The following is a 27,490-nucleotide window of genomic DNA, read 5'->3' on the forward strand; positions in this document are numbered from 1 at the left end:
GGTGAGAGAAAGATGGGCTTAGATTTGTATTAGGTTTCATTGGGTCCTTCTATACATCAAGCACATGTACAGGCCTATATATGAGGTTTACGTGTTGAAAGGGCTAAGAGGGTTGGGTTTGGGTCCAATATAATAGGAGAGATATTGACCAGAAACCAATTGTGAAAGTGGTCCAACATGGTGTTTGGGCTACCTGTAAGAAGGTTGATGTTTTTCGATTTGAAAATTTGAAAATAGTATATATTGTCAAAATGTTTAAAACTATGATATATCATTTTTTTATTTTTAAATACAGAATAGGCGAATAAACTACTCTTCTTTTCTTTTTGGTTAAAATTAACAATTTTAAGACTGCTGGAGGTCTATAAATGTGCGTTAATCATATTCAATTATTGCTTGCCTGTGCAGAATTGTGTATGTGATGAAGTTGAAATAATCTAATTCATCAATAGAAATCCAAAGCACTCTTTATATATCTTTAAGTCTCTGGGCTCCCACAAATAATGAAAGACAAAACAAGGCTTGATCTAAATTCTCTAATATTGCATTTGGAAGTCTCCAGTCTCACACAAATAATAAAAATCATCTAGGATACACACAAGCAGCTGAAAATGCAATATATGATATGTTTCTTAAATTTTTTTTTTTTTCAAATTGATCTAGTAAATATTTGTATGTATATGAAATTATATTTGAAGCTTACCTGTCAGTTTTAACAATTTTTAAATACTTAAATGAATCCAAAATAAGGCAAAAATATCTTCGAGTAACCAAACCTTATGTTAATGTACATGCTACACTATCTCTTTTGTTTTTTTGTTTTTTTTTAAAACCTTATGTTAATGTACATGCTGTCACTTTGAAGATGTCTTCAGAATCAAAGATAAGGCAAAAATATTTTTGAGAGCCTCATAGACTCATAGTCAAGTCCATGCCCAAGCCCAAGCCCTAACATAGATTTGGCGAACAAAAATTGCACCTAGGCCAAGCCCATGCCCAAGCCCAAGCCCAAGCCTAAGCCCATCATAATCAATTAAAAAAACCATACATCTATGTTGGACTTCTCATCTGTTATAAAAGAGATTGCAGTCTCTTAAAAGATGTCTTTAGAATCAAAAGATATGGCAGAGATTTTTTGAGAGCCTCATAGACTCATAGTCAAGTCCACGCTCAAGTCAACACCCAATTGTACTCCACGAAATTATACTTTAAACATAACATGATATCTTTATTCTGTCTCTAGTACCTGCCTGCTATCTATCTACTCATCCTTTTTCTCCTACCTCTAACTTTATCTCTTTTTTTTAAAAAAAAAATAAAATAAAATAAAAGTGGTACATACCACCGATTTCATTAAGAAACGAAACCTACAGAGTTTATCAAACGTGGTACCAAACCACTGGTACCTGTTTACACACATCCTATAAACGATACATCAAAGAAAATCACGTAGCATACTACAAATTGAAACTATAGAAATAGTTGGCAACACAAAGCCATCAAAACCAGCAACATATACGAAATAACATGCATATCAACTAGCTAAATGTGTTGGTAGCATCTACCAAGTTCTCAAAAAAAAAAAAAAAAAAAAACTAGCTAAATGTCAGAAACGACCGAATGAACTACCAGGAAGGTATCATCATCAATCTGATGCTCTAACCCATTTGTTCCAGCTACCCTCTCCTCCTGCAATAGAAAATTATCAAAGAAAACAGGCAATTGCATGGCATCAGTAGGTAGAACTAAGGATAGTGTAAGAAGAGTACCCCTTCCTTTGGATCTCACCCAAAATTGTGCTAAAGAAATAATTTGAGATCCTATGGATCTAAGAGAAGTATGTATCCCATGAAAACATAGTTTATTTCTAGTTAACCACATGACCCACAATACTGCTCCTCTTACCAATTCGATCAAATACCTATCTTTAAAAGGAATTAAAGCATCAATAAACCACAATTCCTCCATAGTTGTAATATCAAATGCGAAATTATTATAATCAGCAATCCAATTCCAAATTGTTCAGAAAAAGGGGCATTGCACAAACAAGTGATCTATTGTTTCAGGTGCCCCACAAAACTAACAAGCTACATCTCCTAGCCATCCTCTTTTGCTCAAATTTACTCTGGTAAGTATCTTATCCTGCTTAACAAGCCACAAGAAAATCTTAATCTTAAATGGAATCTTTGCTTTCCAAATAGTATTAAAAGTAACATTTTGAATCCCTCCATACTCAAGCCAACTATAAAAAGAATTTACCGTAAATCGACCATTAGTATTCCATCTCCAACTCAAACTATCCATCACATCAATATCCAAGTGCACTACCCTCAATTGAGAAACTAAACTATACCATTCATCCCTAAGGTCCCCTGTTAGTTGTCTCCTAAAAGCTAAGTTAATATTCCCAGAATCTAGAACTGAAGCTACAGATATACCAATATTAGTTGCAACTAAAAACATTTGGGGATATAAATCACTTAAAGGATATTCGCCCATCCATCTATCTGTCCAAAACAAAACCTCCTTACCATTTCCTACTTTTTTCTGAAACCCCAAGTCAACAAATGGTCTTAGTTTGAGAACATTCCTCCAAAAAGCTGACATCCTATAACTATACTCTTGCGACCCATATTTAGCTAGAATAATATACTTCCACATCCCTACAACTGCAGGGTCATTATATCGGTACCACCATTTAGCTAATAGAGCTATATTAATAGTATGCAAGTTTAAAAGACCCAAACCCCCCTGCAACTTACTAGCACAAACTATTGACCATGAAACTAAAGAAATCTTTTTTCTAACTGAACTACCCCCATACCGTAAAAACCTTCTCCTAAGTTTGTCAATATGCTTTCTAATTTGAATAGGCATTTTATACAGAGCAAGCCAATACAAAGGAATGGTAGAAATTACTGCATTTAGTAATGTTACTCTACCCCCTATAGAAAGTAATTTACTTTTCCATCCCTGTAGTTTTTTCTCAATTTTATCGATTGGGACATGCCAACATTCAACAGGAATAGATTTCCAATGCACAGGTACTCCTAAGTAAGTTATAGGTAATTGACTTATGGTGCAACCAAACCTATCCGCTAATCTCTTACTTTCTAACTCATTTAAATTCAGTGGTATCATAACACTCTTGTGATAATTAATTTTCAGACCAGTCATATTCTCAAAACCCAATAATAGTAATTTAAGAGTTTCGACCATCTTGTCACTTGCTTCCAAAAACAATAAGGTATCATCTGCAAAATGCAGATTCAAGATATCCCCAACACCTACAAAATTACCCAAACCTTTAAGAAAACCTGCCATTTTAGCTTTTTGTAAAATTTTATGCAAAGCCTCAGCCACTATATCGAATAGAAAGGGAGATAGAGGATCCCCCTGTCGCAATCCTCTCTTGCAACTAAAGTATTCTCCCAAACAACCATTTACACTAATACACGTCCGACTACCTTGCAAAATATCAGAAATCCATCGTCTAAATTTAGACCCAAACCCCCGAGCAAGTAAAGCTTCTTGTAGAAATTCCCAATTTATTAAATCATACGCCTTTTCAAAATCCAACTTAAAAAGGACACCTTTTGTTTTAGAGACTCGAACTTTATCTCTTTTTAATTAATGGAGTTTTTACATCAAACAACTATTTATTATTTTTTTTTATCTTACTCTCCCTTATCATCCCTAGAGGCATCTCACTCATTCTGAATAACCCTTACTGGATCCAGTTTGGCTTAATTAACTTCACTTTGACGCACACCAATGATTCCTCTCCTCGCACTTTTGTCTATGATCGATGAGACGTACCTGATTCCCGGTTCAAGCACCATCCCTTTAAACATTACTATTTCCACAAACCCTCTCTAGTCCACCATCCTTTTTACCCATCCTACAAAAATAATAAAACAGTGGGTTGTCGAGTGATCTAAAATACTTCAATATATATGAATATAACTGTCAGTTGTAGTCAATTTGTGATAAGATAACACATATTTGTAAATATTGTTAATTAATCATAAGCCATAATTAAAAAAAAAATTACATAATTAAAATTTGAAAAAGAAAATTAATTAAAGAAAAGAACAATCTGATCCTAATTAAATTAACTTTTAATGGAATGATTAGGATTTGTTGATCATTGACTATTTGAAAAATAAGAAACTTAGGAATTATTTCATTGACCAGCAGGGTCCACATGGCAGGACCATCACCATTCATCCATGGTTTTATTGATTACATACAACTATTTAGTAATATTGAAATTTTAGACCCATTGCTACGAAAAGGTCCTACTTGCAATACTAAAAAAATAGATGTTGTTCCATGGAAGAGTTTAATTGGAAAAATTAAAAACATTTCAGCGATTCTTTCCATAGAGTGCATATTCTTGATTCGCTTGGATCAGTGATGTTTATCAGTGTATACATCATGACCAGAACAAAAAAAAAGGAGATAGACCATGAGAGAGTAGGCATTTAATGTCAAGGTAGTGTGGAAAAAGGTGCATGGTTTGAACAGAGGGAAAGTGCTTGACCGGGTAGAAATTACCTCAATAATTTCTATTGTGAAAGAGACATGAAAGAGATATGACAGAGAATACGGCGTCCACAATCTATTGTGGAAGAGATATGAAACATAATGTAGTAATGATTTCTTTTTTTTTCTTTTTTTCTTTTTTGTTGCAGACAAAGCCCGTAGGCATTTATTAAAATTTTGGACTTTTTAATGACATTTGTAGGTCGACACAACATACCGATAAATAGTCATTCTTGATTTTAATATTAATCAAGAGTCTCAAAAAAAATACATTAACATGACTATCAAACTTGTATCCCATGAATAAAGAGGATATGAATATTATATTTTTCCTTAATTTATTTGCTTATTAGAAAAGTACAAAAATTAAAATTAAAATTAGCTTAATGGTAAGCATATGGATTAGACAAATTTCTTAGCTTGTCACTTAATGGTGTGTGCGCGTGTGTGCATGCGTGTTTATGATGCAATTTCGCATTCATTTTTATTCAAAACCCTATAAATTTATTCAGGTGCCAGCCCCATGGATAATATTAAAAGGTTAATTAGAGCATAGGAGAAAAAATATACAAAGTCCGGATGGATCACTATTGTAGTAGGCCAGTACTCTGTGAATGCGAAATATTGTGGTCAACTTCTTTCTAAACATACATCTCCCTTTAACTATGAGACGAGCACTCTGTGAGAGAAAAAAACCATTCCACTATTGTAGTGGATGAACACTCTGTGATAGACCAATGCAAAATTTCATTCCTTGCATGTTTTGATGTCGGGTAGGGCATGTCCAAAGGTTCGGATCTAATAATTAGTCTCAGGTAATTAACTCTCATGACTTATTGTTATGGTCAGTGTCAGACAACTTGTACTACCAAAGAATGATTGTTGGAATACATTGTATTGACTGAGCACTAATGTAGTGGATGGATCACTAATATAGTGGGTGAACATTGTCTTTACTAGACAACACGGAAGAGGTGAAAGGGAGGAGGAACATCACAAAATTAATTGAAGATATGCCAGGACAATAAAATTAATTGAAGATATGTATATAAAACAAAAAGTCTATTTATATACATCTAAATAAAATAATGTCCAAAACACTTCGGGACAATAAACCCACCAGTTTGGGAATTCTATTTCTCGTCATTGAAGCGTGAGTACGTTCAAGTTGTTTCTCGTTTTTTTGGAAAATAAGAACAAGTAACCTTATATTTCTAAATCCTTTCCCAGCCCTCTACTCCGTGATATTATGTGTAATATTTTTGCAATTGGATGGATCAAATTCTGAATTATTTGTTGAAGTTGTCCTTTTTATGTTTAATTTATTAGTCATGTTTTATTGTTGAGAACAATATTTCGTTGTGAACTTCTTTGTTTGTGCAACATAGTGCACAGAGGCAGAGCTACAATATATGAGGGGTGGACACTGCATTCGGATAAACAAGCTTAAATCTCTATATATTTGAGTTTTTGCCTACCACAAATTGTAAATTTTGCCCACCTCTGCAGTGAAAAGGTGCAAATGTATTCTTCTTAACTCCCTCTTCCTTTTACTGCAAGTAATTAGCTTGAAATTTTCGTTTCATTTTCCAATTTTGTAATTTTTTTTTCATATCTAATTTTGTATCTTGGATATTCAAGTACTCCCGAGAGAAAATATGTGAGCACATGAGCCATCAAAGAGATTGTAATGAAATTATGTGACTTATGTCTATAAAATAAAATATCAAACATAAAGAGGCAATATGTGAGATTTATTGAGAGAAGAGCTGGCTCCATCTTTTATATGAATAAGATGTCTCCATTTCCATCTATTTACTCTCATTTCTTTCTATTTTTCTCTTCTTTCTCTCCATTTAGGAATCTAGTACACCACCATTTCTCTTAATTTTGTGTGTTTTTATTTGTGTTTGAATTTTTTTTATATTTTTTTTCTTACCTTTATTTTTCCTTCTACATTTTTATTTACTATTTTTTTTAATTGGATAAGGACATGGAAGAGAAATACAATTAACATTAAATATTTGGATGAAATTTGTAGTTTTTTCATTGTTTTTGCCCACCCCTCATCAAAATTCTGGCTACACCACCGATATTGAACACTGTATATATATATCTTTTTATATGAGTAATGTGTGTTTTGTGTTCACTAGAATATATTTTTGTCTCCTGTCGTATTTTATTTATTTCATATGCAGTCATCTCCAGCTTTCATATTCTGAATTTAGACCGTGTTTTAAGCAAGAGTCATATTCAAAAGACTATCAGTGCGTTCAATGTAAAATGAGCCACAACTCCGGTTCCATGTCTCAACTTTCATAGCTATTTTTCTCCAAACCTATCTTCACGGTTAGAAGGAAAACAAAAATAATCAATATCTACTTCGCAGCTAGTCAGTTTCTACTTACCATTCAAAACAAAACTTCGAATAAGACGTCCATACAAGATGGAATAGCAGTTAGCACTAGAACGACTCATGAGGGAATATCTTGTGGTCAACTTTTTTCTAACCATACATGTCCCTTTAACTATAAGAAGAGCAGAACTATGTGAGAGAGAAATCCATTGCCATCATTTCACAAATCATGGAACGTTGTTATAGAGTGCTCACTATTCACCTCCTCTTAAGTCTCTTAACCTTATCCCCCTTTTCTCTCGCTGCCATAGTAACCACTAGTAAAACTGATCAATCAGCACTTCTCTCCTTCAAGTCCCAAATACATGATGACCCATTTGGAGTTCTCTCCTCATGGAACGAGTCACTGCACCACTGTCAATGGCAAGGCATCTTGTGTGACCAGCACCATCCCAATAGAGTGACTGCTCTCATTCTCGACTCCAAAAACTTGTCAGGTTATATATCTCCATTTCTAGCAAACCTCACGTTCCTCCAAACAATGAGTCTCTCTAATAACCAGTTGGAAGGAAGCATCCCGGTAGAGATCGGGTATTTGGGTAGGCTACGTTTTCTCAACTTGAGTGTAAATTTTCTCAATGGTAGCGTTCCATCTACCCTAAGTAATTGTTCAAATCTAGAAGTTATTTATTTGAGAAATAATAATCTCCATGGAACCATCCCATCTAACTTAGTGCAATGCAAAGAACTTAAAACTATCGATCTGGCAAATAACTTCCTCACAGGAGGCATACCATTGGAATTCAGTCTCATCCCACAGCTCCAATTATTATCACTATCTGTCAATAATCTCACAGGATCAATTCCTTCCACCTTGGGCAACCTTAGTAGCCTAATATATCTTTATCTTGACCAAAATATTTTTTATGGCAATATTCCAGATGATTTAGGCAAACTTACTAATCTATCAGAACTTTACCTTTACAATAATAACTTCATGGGTTCTATTCCACATACCTTAGGTAACCTTACCAAGCTATCAATTCTTTATCTTTACCACAATAACATTAGTGGTCACATTCCACCTGGCTTGGGTAACCTTACTAACTTACTACAACTTGCTCTTTACGAAAACATGTTAAGTGGATTCATCCTAGATGAACTCGGGAAATTACAAAACCTCCAAAGTTTTGACATTTATGATAACAACATTTCGGGTGAAATACCGAACTCCCTTTACAACCTATCAACATTGTCTATTATGAATCTTGGTAATAACCAGCTTCATGGAGCTCTCCCTTTCGATATGTGCAATGCTTTACCAAACTTGGAATATCTATACCTCTATTCCAATCAACTCAAAGGACAAATCCCACCATCCATATCCAATTGTTCTGCTCTTATTAGTGTTGAATTAAGTAATAATTACTTCAGTGGCGTGATACCATTTGGCTTTGGAGCCTTACAAAATCTTCAAACAGTTGTTTTTGCTTTTAATCAACTAGAAGCTAAGAGACAACTTGACTGGAGTTTCATGGATGCTTTGACAAATTGTACTTTCTTAGAAATTTTACAACTTGACAACAACCAACTACGAGGAGTGTTACCCAGTTCTATAACAAACCTTTCTAATAGTCTTCTTGAACTCTCACTGTCTAGTAACCCAATTTCTGGAAGCATACCAGCAGAGCTCGAAAAACTCAATAACTTAAATGGGCTTTACCTAGACGGAATGTTTCTCAGTGGCAGCATTCCAGTAGAAATTGGTAATCTTTTCAAATTGGGAGCATTAGATCTGAGTAATAACATGATTTCAGGCCAAATCCCATCAACATTTTCTAACCTCACCCAAATGACCTTGCTATATCTAGAAAATAACGTATTAGAAGGGGGTATACCACCAGAATTAAGTAGCATGAAATTATTAGAAGTCCTCAGTTTTTCAAATAATAAGTTCGTAGGTGAAGTTCCCAAAAAAATCATGGGTCTTCCTTCTCTTTCCATCAGTTTGGACTTATCACACAATTATCTAACTGGCATGTTGCCACCAGAAATTGGTCTCTTGAAAAACCTGCAATCATTTGATCTCTCGAATAACAAGTTGAGTGGAGAGATTCCAAGCACAATTGATGGATGCCAGGTACTTCAAGCCCTTTATCTTGATAGCAATATGTTCCAAGGAACAATTCCATCCAGCTTGAGCAAATTAACAGGGCTGGAAATCCTTGATGTCTCTAACAACTTGCTCTCTGGTCGAGTCCCTGAATTCCTGGGTATAATGAACTTGCAATATTTGAATATTTCTTTCAATAATTTCGAGGGAGAATTACCAGAAGAAGGCATTTTCAAGAATGCTTGTAGTCTAGATGTAAGAGGGAATCTAAAGCTTTGTGGTGGAGTACCTCAGGTGCATTTGTCACACTGCATTTCACAACCTTCCACACAGAAACATCACTTTCAAAGAAACATGGTGCTCATAAGTTCTATTGTTGGTTCTTTTATTTGCATAATTGCAATCATTTGCTTGTTAGTGATCCATTATACTAGAAACAACCCTCAAAACTAACCACAATCTGATAAAGATTTGAAATATGGGTTACAGCCTGTTTCATACAATGACTTTCTTAGAGCTACAGAAAATTTCTCCCCGAATAATCTAATTAGAAGAGGTTCATTTGGAGAAGTTTACATCGAGAATGTGACAACTGACAACTATTGCGGTGAAGGTGTTAAACCTTGAGAAACACAGTACTTCTAGAAGTTTCTTATCTGAATGCGAGGCATTAAAAATGTGAGACACCGGAACCTTATTAAAGTGTTGAGTTTGTGCTGTAGCATTGACCACCAAGGTAATGATTTCAAGGCTTTGGTTTTTGAGTTCATGCCAAATGGTAGCTTGGAAACATGGTTGCATCCAAATACATGTACGGATCGGCCATTCAGAACCCTCAGCTTGATCCAGAGATTGAACATTGCATTTGATGTGGCGGTAGCGCTAGATTATCTCCATTACCATTTAACTGCACCAATCGTGCATTGTGATCTCAAACCTAGTAATGTACTTTTGGATGATGACATGACTGCACATGTGAGTGATTTTGGATTAGCAAGGTTTTTGGTTCGACCTGATACCATGCCTTCTCAATCAATGTCGAGCACCGGTGGAATTAAGGGTTCTATTGGCTACATTCCTCCAGGTATATATAGCAGAGCATATTATTTGAGAAGTATTTTTTTTATGTTGCTGTTACAAAATTATTTATAGACTTTGTTAAGGTTCAAAGAAAAAAAATTGGCCAAGGCTATTCCACTGGCGAGGCCCAAGGAAAAAATATTTATTGCCTCATTTATAGTGACATGATTGAGACTGAATTTTATTATCTACCTATACTTTTTTAATTTACTGTCTTGGGCTATAAAATTTTAAAAAATCATGTGACCCATGTTTTTCAAACTAGGTGAATTAGACTTATGTTAATAGGTAGAGAAACAGCTCACTGTGCTTCTGTACTAATTAAATTTAGGGATGTAACTATTAACTTTTTATTGTCTAGAGTATGGGATGGGTGGTCGGCCATCGGTAGAAGGAGATGTGTACAGCTATGGAGTTCTTCTGCTCGAGTTGTTCACAGGAGTAAGTCCAACTGATGAGAGAATCAGAGATGGTTTGAGCCTTCGGAAGCAAGTTGAGATGGTTTTCCCCGACCAAGTCATGGACATAGTCGACCCCAAATTATTCCCTGAAAATGATGGAAAACACAATTTGTATGCACCTGAAAATGTCTATAGTTGTTTGGTTTCAGTGATTCAATGCGGGCTTCTGTGCTCCAAAGAGTCGCCAAAAGAGCGTATTTCTATCAAAGATGTTACCAAGGAGTTGAACTCAACACGAACAAAGTTGCTTAGGTCATAGAGACTGAGAAAAAAGGATTGAAAAAGAAGAGAAAGGGATCCACTAAATATGTATTATATGTAAAATTGGACAGCGGTTGTGGTAATTTATGCTGTTGTAGTATATATGTTGTAATAACGAATTGTTGAAAGTAACGGCTAAAATTGATATGATTTTGAAAACAATTTTATGAATTTTCAAATTAATTGAATTGAATCAGATTCTAATTGGATGATCCGAATTCCAAACTCAACAATTATTCAAAAACTGTGGGGATGCACCTACTATCTTCGAGTCTGGATCCTCTGCATTGCCTCGCCGTTTGAGTTTCAATCCAGACCATCTGATCATAATCCTGATCAATCCCAGCAATGTTTTAATGCACATGGATTCTTTAAGATTTGTGCTAATATGTAATGAACGGAACAGATTCAAACCCAAAAAATAATGTATCTTAGGTCATATGAATTCCTTTCTCTTCTCTGACAATGGGCCAGTGGGTTGACTGAGAATCAAGGCCCAATAAAGATTCTCGACTCTTAAAACACAAGGCTAATTCATGAAGCTTAAAAACTAAAATGCAAGCTGGTTGCTGTCACGTGATTGTTACGCGGTGATTGTAATAACAGTCAAAAGGATGTCTTATTGTAGTCAAACAAAACACTTTATTTATTCGATATTAGATATGCATGTGATTTAGGTGGGAAAAAATAAAAAATTTCAGAAAGGACCTTTATTTTATTTTATTTACAAAATATGTTAAAATTTGTTTTTAATTATCAAAGCAAGATGATTTACACTTTTTAGCTATTTGAGATGCAAAAATCAGATAAAATAGATTCAACAGCAAATGATCAAGCAAAAAAGAAAATTTCAAAATTCTAACAGAAAATAAGAAATTTCCAATTGAGCTACTTTATTTAATGAACTTAGTACATTTTGACTGATTTCATTTGAGCAGCACAACAACACTATTTGGGTTTTATTTCTACTGATTTAAACAGCACAACCTCCAATTAAAGAATTAATTGTGTGTCAAACTAATTGGGAGAGAAGTGATATCCCAATTACAAAAGTAATTTCAAATTATTGATTTTGAATACCCAATTTAAAATTTGTTATGATAAACCATGCATCATGTAAAATTTAACACTAAGATACTTATGATATTTTAATGTTAAATTTTTTTGGGAACTTTACTCCTGTTAGATTCGATGTGCTAATTGTTTTGTTGAGTTATTATTATTTAATTACCAATAGTTAAAAATCAAATGCAAAGATATTACAAACCCAGCACAAATCTGGGTTAATATCTTAACAGAGCAGTTTTGGCTTCATGCAGCACACTAAGCATATGCAATGTTGTTTTGATTCTATAGCCTGTGCGCTGTACAAAGTCAAAACTGCAATGTTAGAAAGCGCAAATTGACACAACTTTTAAATAACCCTATGCAATTTGTTAAATCATCTCCAAAACATGAATATATTTCATCAAATTCCATCTAAACTACAACCGAGTCCATTAGATCAATCAAGATAAAAAATACAAAAATAATAAAACAAGCCACTGATTGCCTCACATATCCAGTTCAAAACAAAGGTTATTTGATAGGAGTTGACGGATGCGAAGATGCTACCTGCTCTTTATCCTGCAAACAATTGAAAGAACATAAAATTCATAAAAAAATTGAATTAACTCATGTGCCATACCCCATAAATATAATTTAAATTATAAACAGATTAATAAAAAATTTATGCAATAACCATAAATTAGACTACTGGTATCTCCTTTCCTTGGTTAGACTGCTGGTTGTTTGCAAATTGGCTATGGTACTATGCATAGCGCATATTAGTCTGTACTATGGATCAATATCTTCGTTTTTAAAATCCAAACAGTCGATTTGAACCGTTCAAAATGATCACCATATGAAAATGTACGTAGAGACGAAATTTTACATTTTTTAGAATTTTTTTACTATTTTATTTAGATAGGTAGAAAATCACTACTTTTAAATGGTCAAGAATCTTTAGATCAAGTGATTTTCTACCTACTTAAAAAATAGTAAAAAAATCTAAAAAAATGTAAAATTTGATATGCAAGTACATTTTCATATGGAAATCATGTTGAAGGGTTAAGATCGACTATTTGTACTTTGCAAGTGAAAAAATTGATCTGTAGTACGGACCAATCTATGCTATGCACAGTACCATAGCCTCACTTAAATTAAAAATATATTTAAATAAAAAAACAATAAATAACATAAACACTAAAGACCTGAGAGAAAGGTGCATTGGCCAGTGCCATCTGTTGTTGCTGAAACTGGTACCAATGCTGCTGCTGTTGCTGTTGAACTTGCATCGACTGCTGCAAATACATCTGGTACATTTGTACATTTGCTAGTAATACATCATTTGTTGCTGAAACTGCGGTTGCTTCTCGTGCAAAGAGTTGTTGCTAGGCGAGGATTGATTCGACTGTAACTGATTTTGCTGTAACTGTTGTTGTTGTAACTGGAGGCAATAGTACATCTGTTGTAGTTGGTTTTGGTTGTGTTGCCACATCTGAGATGGACACACTTTCCCTGATTGTACGCCTCCATTCTATCATTTTTTTCTGTTAGTACAACTGGATTCAGTTTATATGAGTAGGGGTTTTAACCAAAAAAAAAATAATAAATAAAGGGCAGAAGAAACTATTGGTTGCTAGTGTTTTGAAAATTACAAACACCCATTACTAGCATGAGCCCCTAAACCCTAAACCCTAAACCCTAGAGCTCAGACCAAGGTAATTTCTCCAAGGTTCCTCCTATTGTTCATCTCACCTCTCTAAAATTCTAACTCTAATCACTTATCTAATGAGAACATAATATAGTTTTCATGCACAACAATGATAGGGGAGATTTGCCAAGGAAAAATAATTTAGATGTAAATTTTTAAATTCACCGTTGTCAACTGAAAAAATGAGGGTTATATGCCCAAGAACTTCTATTAAATGTAATGATAAGGGAGCTTTTCTATTAAATTAACCCTTATCTATTAAAGAATACATTTTAATTTACAGTTATGGGTACGCTACGAGCTATATTCGCACAAGCAAGCACCTGTGACAAATAGACTCTTAAAATAAAAAAAATAAAAAACAAGGAAAGTGCAAAATGCACAAAAACACTAACCAAAGATTGTGCCAAGGCTCCTGTAGGAAATGTCTGGTTGGCTGTTGTGACATCTGTATTGGGTTATTTGGTCTTGCCAGGTCTGGATTCGAAACGGGTCGATTTTGACCCAATTCCACTTCTGACTTCAAGCATTCGCCCTGAATTGGGCTAGCAGACCTAATTGGGTTTATTTGAAAAGACTCGTCAGGTTTCGGGTCTATAGTTTCAGATTCTAGATTTGCTCTTACCGGGTCGGTTTTCTCAACATCACTATTATTATCGATACTATTATTGGTATTAAAATTATTCTCAGGTTCAGGAACAGTAAAGTTGGTTTTTGATTCTGGAATTTGAGTTTTTGGCAGTACTATACTACTATTGATTCCAAATTCGGTTGCAAAATCACCTCCTTTTCTCCTAATATGGGCTTCTTTTTTTCTAATTTTGCTCTTTTATTGCTAGTGGAATCAGTTAGGGGGAATGCATTTCGTGATTCCTTCGGAAAAAGTATGTAGTGTTGGGCCCACACCTTTCTAATCTGTGCGGGTTTTCCATAGAGGTCGACAAACTATACATAAAAATATAAGATCTCAGTTATGAGTGAGGCTATGGTACTTTGCAAAGTGCACATTGATCCATACTATGGATTCATATTTTCGTTTTCACAGTTCAAATAGTTGATCCGAACTATTCAACATGACTTTCATATGAAAATGTACTAAGAGATTAAATTTTATATTTTTTTTCTATTTTTTAAAATAAGCAGGCAGAAAATCACCTAATTTAAAAATTACGAACCATACAAAAGTAGTGATTTTCAACCTATCTAATAAAATAGTCAGAAAATTGAAAAAAAAAATTCATTCTTCAACTACATTTTCATATAAAGATCATGTTGAGTGGTTCAGATCAACAGTTTGAACTTTAAAAACAAAGATATAAATCCATAATATGGGCCGATCCGCACTATGCAAAGTACTATAGCATCACTCCTCAATTACTGTTTATAAAAAAGATAACTCACATCAAAAAACAACATAGAGATCTCTTCCCGTTCTTAATAGCATAAAGGTATAGATTCATCAGTTCGAGGTTCTATCACATTAGATATTATCGAATCTAAAGTCAATATGTGACTGGTCCCACCATACATGGATCATCTCAAATTGAATCAACCCCTACAAGTTTCAATAATCATTACTTAGAAAAATTTACAGATGCAAATATAGTAATAATTTATAAATTGACACAGAACTTTGATTAGAGAATTGCATGGCATTTGTTTAATCCCCCTAAGAAAGACTTCTCTAGCCGCATCCGTGCTACAAGTTGCCTATAAAAACAAAAATTTGCGAGAAATATAATTCAGAAAAGGTAAAAGAAAAGATTTCAAATGAATTGATTGTTAAGGGGATTAATTAAAATATTATAATTTCTATCATACCTAATTATTTTATGATTTGAATTTTAAAATTTGAATTCTAATTATTTTCCAATGTGGAGGCATGATTGGGGCATAGCAGTTTTCAAAGAAGCTGAATCCTCGAAGTTAAATATTTTCTTGTATCATACCGCAAATGCATGGTTTGGAAACTCGGCCGATTCCGAGTCAACTCGGTATCGGCCGTGTCCAATCCGAGTTTCACCCGAGTCTCACGTCCATGTCTGAACAGTGTTTTGCATGGTTTTTCAGCAAAACTCGGCTGAACAGTGTTTGACTCGGCCGAGTTATCCGATTTTCAGGCCAAGTCAACCTGAGTCTGGCCGAGTCTGGCCGAGTCTGTCCGAGTCTAGCCGAGTCAACATTTTTTTCAATTATTTTTAAATGCTTACTCAATAAAATGAGAATAATATCCAACAGTGTTTTTTCAATTATTTTTTCAATTATTTTTAAATGCTTATTTTTTGGCATACACTCTAAACAAGAAAACTTTTTCTTCACAAAATTATTTAAATTAAAATACTAAAATCTCCAAAAAAAAAAAAAAAAAAAACAGCCCGTGGGTCGCCCCAGCCACGAGCGGTTTGGTTGGATTTTTGGGCCGCCCGTGGGCCTAGCGGTCGGGGTAGTTTTGACAAAAAACGGTACAAAATGACATTTTTAAAATTAAGTTTTTTGTTAAGGGTATTAATAAAAATGGCCGTAAAGTTTGATGTGACTAATTTTTGTAGTCCGCAAACTTTATATTAGGCGTAAACTTTATTTGTCAATGTTTTTAAATATTAATGATCATCATTTTCCATGTTAAATATTTTTATATCAATAATTTTTGTATTATATTCGAAATATTTTTTTAAATGACATTAATTCAGATAATGCGGAACTCAATCAATGCTACAACATAAAGCTTATAAATATGTATTGTGATTAAAAAAAAAAAGTAAATCGGATTTGATTATTTTTTATTCATATGAAAGTTATTTACCCATCCTACAAAAATAATAAAACAGTGGGTTGTCAAGTTACATATATGAAATTAACTGTCAGTTGTAGTCAATTTGTGATAAGATATATAATGCATATTTGTATATATTGTTAATTGAGGTTGGTTAATATCAAAACTTTTGTTTCTAAGCCATGGAACAAACATTTTGGTTTTATATTTTTTAAGTCTAAACAGGCGATTCAAATTGTTCAAAATTCAATCTATATTAAAATGTGCTATGAGTCCAAATTTTACATTTTGAGGAATTTTTTACTATTTATTAACTCAGTTTTAAATCAGTGTATTCAATGATCAAAAAAAAATTTCACTGTTTATTTAAATAGGCGATTTTAAAACTATCTTAACAAATAGTAAAAATTTTGCAAAAAAATTAAAATTTGATCTTCAAGTACATTTTATATAAATATCACATCTAACAGTTTGGATCAACTGTTGGACTTTGAAAATCGAAAAACTAATTGGTTGCATTACAGCTCCGGAACAAATATTTTGATATTAGCCAATCCCTTGTTAATTAATCGTAAACCATAATTAAAAATAAATAAAACGAAATTTACATAATTAATATTTGAAAAAAATTAATTAGAGAAAATATCAATTTGATCATAATTAAATTAACTTTTAATTGAATGATTTGGATATGTCGATGATTGACTATTTAGATTCTGAAATTTGAAACATAAGAATTATTTCATTGACCAGCGGGGTCCACATGGCACGACCATCACCATTCATCCATGGTTTTATTAACTATATAGTAAGATTAAAATTGTAGACAAAAAGGTCCTATTTGCAATCCTAAAAAAGTAGTTGTTGTTCCATGGAAAAGTTTAATTGGAAAAGAAAAGCATTTCAGCGATTCTTTCCATAGAGTCACTACAACAAAATCGGTCTTCAACGACTTGTATCAGCGACTGATCCGATCACCAGTCAATGAAGTTTCACCTCCCCCCTCCCAAAAAAAAAAAAAAACGAGGAGATAGACCATGAGAGATATGAAAGAGAATAAGAGGTTCACAATCTATTGTGAAAGATATATGAAACATATTGTAGTATTGATTTTGTTGGAGAAGAAGAGATAAGCAACAGACGTAAAGTAACTGTAATTGAAAAGAGAAAATATATGAATTTCAACTGCCAGTTTTAATAATTTTGAAATACTTAAATAAATAAATAAATAAAATAATCTTCAAGTAACAACACCTTATGTTATTGCACATGCATGCTACACTATCTCATATATTAGGTTTTACAACACTCCAAGGCAGCCATTCCATTTTTTGAGTAACCGGGCCGTAGATTTGGTGAACAAAAATTGCGCCTAGGCCAAGCCCAAGCCCAAGACCAAGCCCATCTAAATCAATTAAAAAAAACCATACATCTATGTAAGGACCACTTCAAAAGACCTCGGTTGGACTTCTCATCTGATATAAAAGAGATTGCTGTGATGCTGTCACTTAAAAGAAGTCTTTAGAATCAAAGATAAGGCAGAGATTTTTTGAGAGCCTCATAGACTCATAGTCAAGTCCACGCTCAAGTCAACACCCAATTGTACCCCACGAAATTATATTTCCAAGTCCTTGCATGTTTTGATAACGGGTTGGTAGGCCTGCTAATTGGGCAGATTTGTCCATGGACAAATGGGCCGAACAAAATTGAACAATAGTTGAACAGTTTATTATTTGAACAGTATAACCGCTTGCTAATCGGATGAAATCAAAAAATGGAATGGCTGTTCAGATCAGTTGAACCGGGCCGAGCTTGATGGGCCTTTGGATAACTCGTTTAGTCGTTCGAACTCAAAACCTATCGATTCCTGTTCGAACAATTGAACCTAACACCAACTCAGTCGCAACGGCACAGCGCCTCCTCTCACACGGTCACACTCCATGGCGCCACCCCTCTTCTCCACCGCGCCGCCCCTCTTCTCCACCGTGCCCCTTTTTCTACGAGGTTGGTTACACTCAACTTCCCTCAATTTGTTCTCGCTCTTCTCGTCTCTCTCTTTTCCCTGAAGTACTGAAATTTCAGGCCAATGAACTGGAGTCGCTGAGGAAGTATTTCTTGCAAATTGGTTGTTTCCCTGCAAAACTCACTTAGTCTCTCTCAGTTTTCTCTTCGACTGCTTCTTCTAAAAGGTTGGTTGCACTCAATTTCTCTGATTTTCAATACTGGTTTGTTCTTTATTTCCACTGATTTTCAATACTGGTACCTGAACTTGAATTGGTTAGTGTCATAAATCATACTGGTACCTGAGTCAAAGGAAGCTACTTTTACTTTTAATAATTTTGTTCTTCAATTGACATGTATGTATATGCTATCCTATAATCTGAAACCAACCCAACTGTTTCTCAATTTTGTTGAATTAAACAAATTCAACATTTCAAAAGGCCAATTTTGGATTATATGAGCGTTTCCATTCCAAAGTCCTACATGTCGGTTGTAGTTTTCTTCCAGATAATTGCTACTTAACACTGTATTAGTCATGACTGACCAGTATACCTAGAGTTAGGGTAAAGTAAAAAAAAATGAGCAAAATTTGGTAGAAAAAGAAATCCATAATGAGCAAAATAAATCCGCAGGATTGGCATGCTATTTTATGTTTTGTTTTGGTCAAATCGATGTTATTTATTTGATCCATCAGCTACTGCACTCGTGGAGAATAACCAAAATTTACTAGCTTGTTAGGTTTTGTAGTTCATTGTTATTACTAGGTATTTTTGGTGTTTGGTTCTCACAAAATTGTTATATATTAGAGGTGATTTGGACATACACCTTTACCGAAAGGCTAAATGATGCTAAATTGTATCAAATCGAAGCTTGTACAATGAAGGGTTTATTAAGCGTTGGTTGAGCTTAATTAGCGACTGCACATTTTTGAATAAATCCATGGTTCATCGTGTACTGTGTTTCCTGTAAATTTCAATTCTGCTACTTATTTTCCTTATCTATGACATTTTGTTTACGTAGTTCTACCTTCATTTTCGGGAAATGTGCCGGCTGCATTGAAAAAGCTGTATCCTTCCGCCAAAATTACAAGACTTGGAGACTGGTAACGTTGTTAAGAATTATAGATCTACTCATTATTGCTAATTGACTTGGTACTAATGTGCCCTTTCTGTACTGGCTTTACATTTTTTTTTTACCTACTGAATGACGAGTTCCAGTCATTTTAGTTCATCTGTTTACTCCCACTAATATTCAATTTGATTCCAGAATTGATTTTTTTTTTCTTGCAAATAGTAGTATGAATTGAGCGAAGTAGTCAAGTTAGTTTGGGTTTTTTATTTTTTGTGAGAAACATTAATAGTCTGTGTAATCTGCAAATAAGGATAAATGATGGCTTCTTGGTTCTAAAACAAACCTTTTGACTTCCAGTTTCAGGTGAATTATCATGTACATACTTAACTCTGTTGTTGAATTTTCTTTTGTTATAGGAATACTGTGAACGGTGACAAGAGGTGGTGTTGTACATATCTTCTTGACCCATCTGATCCCTTGTTTATTGAACTTGGAAAGGCATTTATAAATAAGCAAATTGAAGGTATAGATAATTATAAAGGTGCACTATTTACTAATTTAGTGGCAGCTCGCATGGGCATTATATAAGACCTTTCTGGTTTTCGTTGATTTGTAATTTATTTTAAGTAATGTTAATTTGTAAATTTTATTATGACTAATTAAATACTTGTATAGGTATGTCACAATTCCAGACAAGTCTTGGTGGCGAGTCCGAGACCGGATCGACCGCTTCACGAAAAAGATCACTAGTGTGGTTACATTTTGAGATAGTAGACGATGAAGAAGAAGGAGTTAAATGGGCTGCGTGTAGGCACTGTTCCAAGAAGTTTGCTACTGGTGGCAATAATGGAACAACTCACTTGCGTCGACATATCAAAGGTGGATGTTCAAAAATTGATGAAGAAGAAAGGGAGAGGTTTAAATTGGGCAGAGATGGTGATTTATTTGGATCTAGTTATAGTTTTAATCCCGAATTGACCCGAAATTTAATGACTTTGCTTTTCATCGACGCAGAGATTCCATTTAACGTTATTGAAAATCAGTTTTGGGAACCTGCTATGAGGTCTTTGAGACCGGAATACAGATCCATTGGGCGACAAACGTTGAGAAACGATTGCGTGAGAGTATTTCAGACGGGAAGGGAGTTAGCATTGCAGGAGTTTGAAGGATTGAATTCCCGTGTGTGTTTCACGAGTGACATATGGACGTCAAGCGTGCATCTGGGTTATTTGTGCCTAACGGCGCATTACATAGATAAGGATTTTAATTTTCGAAAGAAAATTATCTCCTTCAAGCAAATCCCGTATCCGCATTCAGGTGCAAATGTTGCGGGGTTAATGAAAGATATTTTAATGGAGTGGAAATTAGACGGTAAAATCTTCACAATTACACTAGACAATTGTACGGTAAACGATAATGCAATTGGAGATATAGAGAGGAAATTTAAGGATAGGAGCATTGTTGAAGGGAAGCACATGCATATGAGATGTGCGGCACACATCTTAAATATCATGGTGCAAGATGGGATGAAAATTATTGAGCCGTATTTGGTTACAATTAGAGGTTTAATATGAAATATTTGTGCGAGTGGTAGAAAACTCCAAATGTTTAATGAAATCCTAAAAGATCTTAACTTGTCATCTAAAAGGGGTATGATTCTAGATTGTCCAACAAGGTGGAACTCAACTTACGAGATGGTTAATGAAGCGTTGAAATACAAAGAGACTTTATCAAGGTTTGGCAATGATTGCAGAGAGGTTGTTCCTACTCCAGAGAAGTGGGAGGAGGCGGAAGAGATGGCGAGGTTTTTGGAGTTATTTTTAGACGCAACAAAAATTTTCTCAATCGTGAGGCGACCATCGTCAAATCAATATATGAAGGAGGTGTTTTCTATTCGGAGTGCATTGTTGGACGAACTTGCGAGTTCCAATACGACTATGCAAAACTTATCGAAGGAAATGCAAAAGAAATTTGACAAATATTGGAAAAATCCGAATCCAATTCTAACACTAGCATGTGTTTTTGATCCTAGGAGAAAGTTCTGTTTTGTGGAGTTTTGTTTCGAAGATGCTTATGGAGAAAATTCTGTTGAGTACAATGAAAGAGTGAGAGATGTGGACTCTTTACTTAGAAAATTCTATGACGAGTATGAAAGAACAAATGGAAATATGGGACGGGTGTCAACTAGTGGATCTCCACAAGTGGAAAGTAAAATACTTGTCAAAAGGAAGTTAGATGAGAGATTCTCTCGATTTAATGATAAAAACCGTGCCGTGCAACGAAACAAAATCGAGTTGGATAATTATCTTGAAGAACCCGTCTTGGTGGTGTCCGATGAAGAAGATTTTGATGTTTTGCAATATTGGAAAAGAAACTCTGAGAAGTGGCCGACTTTAGCAAGAATGGCAAGAGACTTTTTGGCCGTTCCGGTATCAACCGTTGCATCAGAGTCCGCTTTTAGTGCAGCGGGTCGATTGACGGATAATCTGCGGAGTTCGATGAATTCGGATACACTCGAAGCTCTTGTTTGCACAAAGGATTGGTTTGCCTCCTTTGATGGTACCTTCAACTTAGATAATTTTCGCCCATTCATGCACCGTTCTTAATTTTAGAGGTAAATATTGTTGATTGATAAAGACTAAATGAAATAAACTTGTTTAAAAATCTCAGTTTTAAAATAAACTTTGCAATTTGCTACCATTTAAGCTTTAAGGAAGCATCACCATGTTAGGCTTATGAGTTATAAATTTTGAAATGTGCCACCTCTACCAGTAAAATACCTTTTCTTCCTGGCGTGTTGTACAACTTATTTTCTGTCTTGAATTTTGCAGAGAAACTTTATCAAGCTCTGTCCCTTCAGCTCGAGAGCAGTTTAAATCTCAAAAGAAGTTAGTTTCTTCTATACTCTTGCCTTCTTAATTTGCATTATTTTAATATTTGAACTTTGAAAATAGTGGTGTTGATCCATATTATGGACCATTATGCGCTATGCATAGTACCATAGCCTCAATTTTTAGAGAATATTCAACTTACAGGTAGGTAGCCTTATTCTATCAATTTACCAAGTACATGATCTTATAATTAGATGAATTCACATAATTGCTTTATATGGACTGGTAAACCTAACAATCTGTGGTACTGTCCTTCTAAATGGTACAATGAGACTACACATAAAAAACTATCATACAGCCATAATTAAGTAAATATGTGCATTAGAGTATGTTTTATTTTGATAGGGCTGGGATGTTTTTCTCTAAGTGGTGAACACTTGCTATACTGGAGCTGGAGCTGGGACTGGTATGAAGTTGTTTAGATGGAGCTTGTACTCAATTCTCAAGGTTTTGAAATTTGGGGAATGCTCAATTGGATTTGGATGGTTTTTTATATCTGGCTATTGAATTTTGTAAACTATGCTGTTGTGTTAAACACAGCATTTAGATGCTTTATAACAAGTTTCTCATGCTTGATTTTAATATAAATTTGGTTGTTAAATTGGTAATTTTTGAACAAGTTGTTCACTGCTTGATTTATAACGAGTTGCTCATGCTTGAATTTTATCAATTTGGTTGTTAAATTTGGTTATTAAATTGTTAAATTGGTAAATTTGGTTGTTAAATTGGTAATTTTTAATACTAAGTTCCTCATGCTTGATATTTAATACAAGTTGTTCATGTTTGATTTTTTAATATAATAATACTTGCTTTGATAAAGGTGTGAACGCTGTGAACAAAAATAATACTTGCTTTGATAAATCTGGTTGTCAAAGGTGTGAACGAAGGGAGAAAGGGTCAAAGTCAAGGAATATTTTGTTCGGACATAATTGAACCGTTTCATTGGTCTTTCACACTGTGACCGAACATTTTGTTCGAACATAATTGAGCAGGGCCCGGGCCTTTTGTTGAAACGGGCAAGTCTTTGAAGAAACGGACAAGGTCCGGGCTTATTAAAATTAATTCGGTTTGGTCCGGGCCTGGACATCTCCTCCTCCGTTTAGTTCGGACAGGTCATGGTTTGAACAAACGGTCGGCCCATTAGCAGGCTTACGGGTTGGGCATGTCCTAGGGTTCAGATCTAATAATCAGTCTCCGGTAATCTCATGACTTATTGTTATGGTCAGTGTCAGACGACTTATACTACCAAAAAATGATTGTTGGAATACATTGTATTGACTGACCACTAATGTAGTGGATGGATCACTAATGTAGTGGGTGAACATTGAGTTTGACCCACATATAGATTTATTATGAATTTGACCCAGCTTGCTCTTTAACAACTCGTTGCCACTCCCAGTAAATAACATGGGAAAGATATTAATTAAACACAGTACCAATACCAAGAAAAACAAATAAAATAACAGGATAATAAGATGATGACAACTTGGGAATCCTTCTTTTTAAAAAAAATAAGATAGGGCTCAAACTTCTAATCTTACATTTTATTGATAAATTAAAAATATAACACCATCAAAAGAACAAAAAAAACATGAAATTGGACGAGTATATATGGAGCACCAAAAATTGGAATAAAAGCATGGTTCCTGATCAAACTCGGAATTGGAAAGATGTATCTGCTGGAATTAGAAGAATCGGATTGGAAATTCATATTTATTTTTTGACAGAAACTTGTTTTGTAGCAAAAAAATATATAAGAAAATAGTAAAAAAAATATATGTTAAAACAAAATATTACACTCAAATAATTCATTAATTATATAATATAATACAATAGAAGTATTACAAATAGAAAACACTTTTTTTTATAGATCAACTAAACTACAGCAACGCACTACTATACTAGCTAGTGACATGCATTATTTATAAATAAACTAAACAATTCACATACAGTCAAATATGTTGTCTCCAGCTATATGCAAATTTGCTTTGTCTCACTCTTCAGCTCTATGCAACTCTCCTCCGCAGAATTTTGGTCAAATCAAGTAAAAAGCTTGCTTCATCCTTGTCTTGTTTTTCATTATTGATTTCACTGCTAATATACATTATTGATTTCGCAGAATTTTGGTTTCCAACTCTTGAAATTGTAACCTCTAAGAACAAGCTAACTAGAATTTATGCATAGAAGAGCAAAATTACATTAGCAACATAAATTTAGTGTAGGATTATTTTGACAACATATGTGTTAAGTTTTTTTTCTAGTTCAAATTATATTTGCATAATTTGATTTTTTTTTTTTTGTGATTTGAAATAATAGATCAACAATTATCAGGGAAAAACGTAAAATAACCAAAGGACTCGGCCTGACTCGCATCAATAATCAAATAATTCAGCCGAGTCAACCCGATTCAACCTATTTTTGTTGGGAAAATCGAATGGGCGTGACACTCGGACGAAACTTGGCTCAGAGCCGACCGATACCATTCTAACTTGGCCGAGTCAACTTGGACCTGGCCGATTTTCCAATCCATGAATATAATAAAAGTTACATATCTGATAATACTTGACCAATCATGTAAAAATAAAACAAAAACTGTCACTAAAAATTCATCTGTATCTCTCCATAATATGAAAATTAGATGAAAATATTGTCTTAAAATTGCAGCTCCATTTTGTAGCAAATTACAGAATTTAGAAAGCTTGAATTGGACTAAATTCATAATTAAGAGATGTAGTCTACTCTTATTGAAGTCTTCGTCCGACAGGAAAAAAAAAAAATACATGTCTGCAATAAATACTGCTATGTTGATCTAGACTTGAATTTATTGTTGTGCATCCTGCTAGCTAGCTAGCTTGGAAATTTTTGCACGAACTTTTTTTTTTATTTACCTTCTTTCAAAAAAAAAATAAAAATAAATAACCTCTTGTTCTTGAAAATTCGATATAGATCATGTCTGCAGTTTAAACCTGCGAAAACAAATTACTGGTTTTGTAGGTTAAAATTGTGGAGCAACTTTTTTCTTTTCTTTTACGTACAAAGGTCACTCCAATTTTTTTTTTTAAAAAGGGTGCCCCACAGCCCCCTACATTATTTATTTATTTATTTATTTCAAGAAAGATTAAAGGGTATTAAAAAAGGATTAAAGGGTGGGTTCCACTACATTTCAACAAAGGAGCACATTTAATGCCAGTTGCATGGGGAGAAATAAAGGATCACGAAATAAAAAAAATTAATATATTTACATTTTTTTTATCGGAACCTCGCTTTTGGTTCGGTAGTATAAACTTGCGACACCAAATAAAAATAAAAAAAATAAAAATGGTTAAAAGTTTTTTTTCTTAAATGGTAAAAATAAAAAATTTATATTTTTGCATGGCATTTGCAGGTCCACACAAAATACAGATTTGTAGTCATTCTTAATTTTGATATTAATCAAGAGTCTCAATACAATGCATTTACGTGATTATCATACTTGTATCCGATCAATAAAGCGGATATGAATATTATGTTTTTCCTTAATTTATTTGCTTATTAGAAAAGGAAAAAAAATATTTAATTAGCTTAATGGCAAGCATATAGATTAGAAAAATTTCTTAGTTTGTCACTTAAATTAATGGTGTGTGCGCATGTGCACGTCTGTTTATAATGCAACTTCGCATTAGTAGTAAAAGCTTAATTACAGTATAGGAGAAAAAAATATACAAAGTCCGGATGGATCACTATTGTACTATAACGACTCATTAGGGAAAATATTGTGGTCAACTTCTTTCTAACCATACATCTCCGTTTAACTATGAGACGAGCACTCTGCGAGAGAAAAACCCATTCCAATATATATATATTGTAGAGGATGAGCACTCTGTGATAGAGCAATGCAACATTTCCCTTCCTTGCATGTTTTCATATCGGGTCAGGCATGTCCTAGGGTTTGGATCTAATAATCGGGCTCGGGTAACTCTCATGACTTATTGATATGGTCAGTGTCAGACGACTTATACTACCAAAGAATGATTGTTGGAATACATTGTATTGACTGAGCACTAATGTAGTGGATGGATCACTAATGTAGTGGGTAAACATTGTAGTCAAATCTTTAGAACTACCAGCTGAGACTGTCAGGGTCGCCTACTTCTTCATTTTGAGGAGCACAATTACATTGTCTTTATTAGACAACACGGAAGAGGTGAAAGGGAGGAGGAACAACACAAACAGGATTGAAGACATGTATATAATTTTTGTTCCTTCGGGTTTATGAATGGATACTGTTTTAGAAGCCGCCGGGACAATAAAATTAATTGAAGATATGTATATAAACAAAAAGTCTGTTTATTTAAATATAAATAAAATTATGTCCAAAACACTTCGGGACAATAAACCTACCAGTTCGGAAATTCTATTCCACATCATTTAAGCGTGAATAAGTTCAAGGTATTTCCCTTTTTATGGAAATTCGGAACAAGTAACCTTATATTTCTAAATCCTTTCCCAGCTCTCTACTTGGTGTTATTATATGTAATATTTTTGCAATTGGATGGATGAAATCCTGAATTAGTCATATTTATTGTTCAGAACAATATTTAGTTCTGCACTTCTTTGTTTGTGCAACATATTGCACAGAGGAGGAGCTATAGTATATCAGGGGTGTGGACAACTGCCCACTCTTGAATTTGGATAAACAAGCTTAAATCTCAATATATTTGAGTTTTTACCTACTCCAAATTGTAAATTTTGCCCACCCTACAGTGATAAGGTGCAAATGTATTCTTCTTAACTCCCTCAATATAAGAGACACGGCCGAAATTTTTATTAATATTCAAAAAAATAATAAATTTTTAATTCTACATCATGTTTCAAAAGATTTCAAAATATGCCAAAACAGAAATTTTATTTCACTACTTTGGGTCAACTATCCGCAAATTAAATCCACGGTATTAGTCCCTCCAAAACCGCAGAGCAAATCCAAGGTTTTGGAAAACCGGAAATTTTTTTTGCGGTTGTAGGGTAAAGGTTTTGGGCTCTACCATGAATTTAATTTCATCTGACAATTTTGCGAGAACCAACTTTTCTTTTAAAAAAAAAGGACTACATTATTATTTTTTTTTATTTAGAAGTGATTTTTAAACTAGAATCAATAACTCAGATTCAAAATATTTTTATTTTTTGCCAATAACACAGAAATA

At 34.0% G+C, this 27,490-nt stretch overlaps 3 protein-coding genes across 4 annotated transcripts in view; 2 read left to right on the forward strand and 1 right to left on the reverse strand.

The window, feature by feature from the left end:
* The first annotated feature begins 7,015 nt into the window (after window positions 1–7,015).
* LOC144548873 (uncharacterized) overlaps window positions 7,016–27,490 on the forward strand; it is a 47,073-nt gene continuing 26,598 nt past the window's right edge. Inside the window, exon 1 of the mRNA XM_078297584.1 lies at window positions 7,016–8,041. Coding sequence (XP_078153710.1) covers window positions 7,134–8,041 — 908 coding nt within the window. The 5' untranslated portion in view covers window positions 7,016–7,133. The remainder of the gene's footprint in view (window positions 8,042–27,490) is intronic.
* LOC144548973 (putative LRR receptor-like serine/threonine-protein kinase At3g47570) lies at window positions 9,482–10,984 on the forward strand. Its single transcript, XM_078297710.1, has 2 exons — window positions 9,482–10,101; window positions 10,459–10,984. The coding sequence occupies exons 1-2, from the start codon at window positions 9,678–9,680 to the stop codon at window positions 10,815–10,817; spliced, it is 783 nt and encodes a 260-aa protein (XP_078153836.1). The 5' UTR covers window positions 9,482–9,677; the 3' UTR covers window positions 10,818–10,984.
* Window positions 12,034–27,490, reverse strand: part of LOC144548976 (uncharacterized) — a 94,387-nt gene continuing 78,930 nt past the window's right edge. Inside the window, exons 1-5 of one of the 2 annotated variants that reach the window (XR_013509516.1) lie at window positions 15,207–15,322; window positions 14,976–15,129; window positions 13,970–14,519; window positions 13,072–13,397; window positions 12,034–12,445 (exon numbers count right to left, since the gene is read on the reverse strand). The gene's annotated coding sequence lies outside the window, so the exon portion shown is untranslated. Of the gene's footprint in view, window positions 12,446–13,071; window positions 13,398–13,969; window positions 14,520–14,975 lie in introns of those variants that run through there. The other variant, XR_013509515.1, reaches the window with a different exon arrangement.

The sequence above is a fragment of the Carex rostrata genome, chromosome 34 (assembly GCF_964058835.1).
Source record: "Carex rostrata chromosome 34, lpCarRost1.2, whole genome shotgun sequence".
Lineage (NCBI taxonomy): Eukaryota > Viridiplantae > Streptophyta > Magnoliopsida > Poales > Cyperaceae > Carex > Carex rostrata.

Coding starts and splice junctions, on each gene's coding strand:
- LOC144548973 (XM_078297710.1), top strand. CDS start 9,678: ATGCGAGGCATTAAAAATGTGAGACACCGGAACCTTATTAAAGTGTTG. Junction 10,102..10,458: donor TATTGGCTACATTCCTCCAG/GTATATATAGCA, acceptor TTTATTGTCTAG/AGTATGGGATGGGTGGTCGG.